This window comes from Astatotilapia calliptera, chromosome 4, assembly GCF_964374335.1.
Source record: "Astatotilapia calliptera chromosome 4, fAstCal68.1, whole genome shotgun sequence".
Taxonomy (NCBI): domain Eukaryota; kingdom Metazoa; phylum Chordata; class Actinopteri; order Cichliformes; family Cichlidae; genus Astatotilapia; species Astatotilapia calliptera.
In genome coordinates, this window is record NC_137425.1 from 32,145,494 (window position 1) to 32,149,060 (window position 3,567).

At 38.1% G+C, this 3,567-nt stretch overlaps 1 protein-coding gene across 1 annotated transcript; it reads right to left on the bottom strand.

Moving 5' to 3' along the window:
• Nucleotides 1-257: 257 nt before the first annotated feature.
• LOC145428385 (macrophage mannose receptor 1-like) lies at nt 258-3,063 on the bottom strand. Its single transcript, XM_080300491.1, has 4 exons — nt 2,719-3,063; nt 1,769-2,063; nt 1,071-1,354; nt 258-985 (listed from the first exon to the last, which is right to left on the bottom strand). The coding sequence occupies exons 2-4, from the start codon at nt 2,040-2,042 to the stop codon at nt 797-799; spliced, it is 747 nt and encodes a 248-aa protein (XP_080156617.1). The 5' UTR covers nt 2,043-2,063; nt 2,719-3,063; the 3' UTR covers nt 258-796.
• Between the last annotated feature and the right edge of the window lie 504 nt (nt 3,064-3,567).

Consider the following 3,567-nt stretch of genomic DNA (forward strand, 5'->3'; position numbering starts at 1 on the left):
CTCTTCAAATTTGGACAGCCTTCGTCACATCACTGTGATGTCATTGCTTACAGATGCGGACTTTGAAGCATGCTACCCCTGAATTTGGAAACACCCAAACCGAACAAATCCTAAACTGGGAAAAACAACTAAAACCTGAACACATGAGATGACTTGGGAACCTAAGACATGAAACATGAAACCGACCATGGACATGGACATGGACTCGCATGGAACACAGAGATACTGCATACAGATACAGATGCTGTTTTGCCCAGTGATTTGAACTACGTACTTTATTAATTGGCCATTGTCAATCACTGGCTACACTTGTCATGCAGCATGTTGTGTGACAGCAGAGCAGTGGATATTCATGATAAAAACTGCCACAAGCAGAAGAAAAAACAATGAAAGAATTTACATCAAGTGTTTTTGGTCATTTTCTGTGCAAATTATTTGACAAATTAAGAAAAGGAATTAAACCTACACCACCTGATAACTCCTCCACTGCTGCTGAAATGTAGAATTTGTAGCGGGCACTCCAGGAAGCAAGAAGGAATTGCATGCCAATGCCAATGATTCTCTGACAAAGTAATGTTTAACACACAAAATTGTAATTGTATGTAAAGATACTTGTTTCTAACTTTGGCAGTGCCATGATTGTTTTCTATTATCACATATGAACAATGAAAGTATGAGTTTTCAGGGAAAATGTTAATGCGGTTGGGGTACAAACTTTTGAGCAGTCAAAACTAAGAGTCATTAATAAGGAAATCAAAATTAAACTAAAGTAGTTCTTGAGTAAATGTGGTCAGATTCAAGGCTTTATGTAACAGAAGAAGTTCCTTCTCTGCTGACAGTTTCTTATGCCATAGGATGCAGTCCCACTCTTCTCGAGGACGCCACAGAAGCCATTAGTTGGGCAGCTTGGAATATTTTCATATTGCATCTGTCCTCCACCCACCCACAGCCACTCACCAGCCAGGTTACACAGGCCCGTCCACACCTGACAACATTGAACAGAGAGACAATTGTAAACATGGTGTATGAGTTTCTCAGCAACACGAATAAGCTGTAGGAAACTGTCCAACCTCATCAGTGCTAGCTTGTTGTGCTCTCTCCCGTGCATAGGTGTGGTCATCAGTAGTGATCAGTGTGGCCAGGTCGTAGCGATGGTTCCTGTAGGGAGAGTTGGGATCATTTGTGTCCACTGCACCCAGAGACCTGCAGTGGTTTAATGCCTCCTCCCACGTCTTATTCTCCTTCACCAAAACCAGTTTCTCATCATAACACATGAAAGAATGATCGACATCGCAACCGTCAGTCCACCATACACCATAGTTCTTATATACACAGTCTCCATTTGGACGTGGCTCTGAAAGAAGAAGAAGCAGAGAAGAAATATTAATTACTAGAAAAGCCTTTTTGTGTCTTTTTGTGTTGATCATGTATATGTGTGAAAGTTTTCTGTCCTTAACACTGAATACTTTTTTCAGTGCAGTTTCAACCTCGGCACATCTAACAAAATTGCAAAACATGCTGAGAAGCGTCAAATCTGGCCACCGACGTTGGCAAAAAGTGGCCTATGAAAAGTGCTTCAATTAAATAACAAACAAACAGACAAATAAATAAATAAATATAGTACTTTACAATACAAAGTACTCTTGTGTTAATACCAAAGAATTTGATCTTGCAATCTCTATAATAACTCAATAACTAGCTCAATAATTTGCACTTACACCTAAAAAAGTATAAGATAAATATTTGAGCTTTAAAACATGTTACTTACGAAAACTACTCCACTTGGTGAAGCTAGTTATCTCGTCTCCTCTGGACCATTTCCATGTATTTGTATTAGCTCGATATAACCCGATCCACCCTCGGCCATTAAAGAATGTGTTCTCTTGTTCATTTCTGATTGTGATCAGGTCAGTGTGGTACTTTCTGCAGAAGGTCTGTGCCTTTGTCCAACTTGTCATGTAAGTATCAGTGTAAAATGTAAAATTTGACAGATCTCCACAGACAGGAGAAAGAAAAAGCAGCAGAGGGATGAGAATGAACATCTTCCTTAGGATGCCTTGACACTGTAATGAGAAGGTATGCACAGCCAGAGAAAGGAAAAGAATCACAGAGGGGAAGACTGGAGTCCGTTGCGCTGCCACAACATTTCACTGATAATGAGTCTATATATCTTTCTGAGCAATGACAATGTAGGACACAATATAGTGTTAGGAAATGTAAGGAGAAGTTTATATAATGAATAAAAATGACCTTTCAATATAAATATAATAAATAAATATCATAATTTTTTTAAAGCAAATCAATTCCTCTAACATCTGTATTTTTAAATATACATCAACTATAAATTTAAACAAGAAAAATGACATTGCATGAAGATCTGTGCACACATACTAACATATAAAATAATAAAATGATATTTGGGTGAGGTTTGGTTAGAACAAGTACTGTGTAAATGTTACTGATCTTTAGTCAAAGTAATGTTACTTTATCAAATTAATATTTTACCTAATGCATTTGCTCAATGTCATCCTACAAGAATTTCACACGCCTAAATCATGTATGGAACAAATAACTAAAAAGCTAAATTAACTTTTTTTTTTTTAAATAACTAACACCTGAATAATCATTCCTAGTGAAGTGAGCCACACATAAGTGAAATACTATCAGCAGGTTAAACCATTCATTACACTGTATATCAGTTTCTACAGCAGAACTCACCTTGGCAACAGATAAGGGGGAACCTCAACGTCTACTGATGATGTGAGACACTCATGTACTGTGAAAGACCTGTCAAAGCTTTTCTTTAGCATAGGTGACTCCACCTATGTTAGAAGCATTTGCATCTTTGTGTCATTCCCCAGAAAGATGCAAAGCAGCAGCATTCAGCTGTAGTTTAGCGATCTTTCTGCTTCTGTTTTGGCTCTCAATCAAAGAAGAAATCATCATGTGGGATGTTTTTATTATTTTTGTTTGTTTGTTTTGCTATTTAACTCAAAGCTTACAACCTTTAGTTGTCTCATTAATTAATAACTCGCTTTGCTGCTTTCTTTACAAGCATCATGTGATTTCAGAGGGCCCGGTGGCGCCAGTGTCCGGCAGCCTCGCCTCTGTCAGTGCGCCCCAGGGTGGCTGTGGCTACAATGTAGCTTGCCATCACCAGTGTGTGAATGGGTGGATGACTGGATATGTAAAGCGCTTTGGGGTCCTTAGGGACTAGTAAAGCGCTATATAAATACAGGCCATTTACCATTTACCATTTTCCATGTATTCCAGGTAGTTTTGAATGTGTAAAAAAGCTGTGAAAATGCAACCTCAACCCCAAATCATGGATTAACTATGATTACCCGAGTTTTATGGAAAAGGCCACTTCAGTTTTAAAGTAACACCTCATGTCACGCAAAAACAAAACATCTGGGAAACAAAGTATTTGGCATCATCATGCTGGAAATGATTAAAACCCATTTTTAAAGCTATGGAACTCCAGCTAACCATGGTGGGAGGGAGGAAACTTGTAACGTCGATGAACCTGACCATTTTTTAAATTATATTTTTGCTATTTAAATTGTT

What these genes read in the sequence shown, in the direction of transcription:
- LOC145428385 (XM_080300491.1), bottom strand. Translation starts at nt 2,042, where the DNA reads ATGTTCATTCTCATCCCTCTGCTGCTTTTTCTTTCTCCTGTCTGTGGA. An exon ending in CACCAAGTGGAGTAGTTTTC is followed by an intron (nt 1,355 to 1,768) that starts GTAAGTAACATG and finishes TTCTTCTTTCAG; the next exon opens with AGCCACGTCCAAATGGAGAC. An exon ending in AACAAGCTAGCACTGATGAG is followed by an intron (nt 986 to 1,070) that starts GTTGGACAGTTT and finishes CAATGTTGTCAG; the next exon opens with GTGTGGACGGGCCTGTGTAA.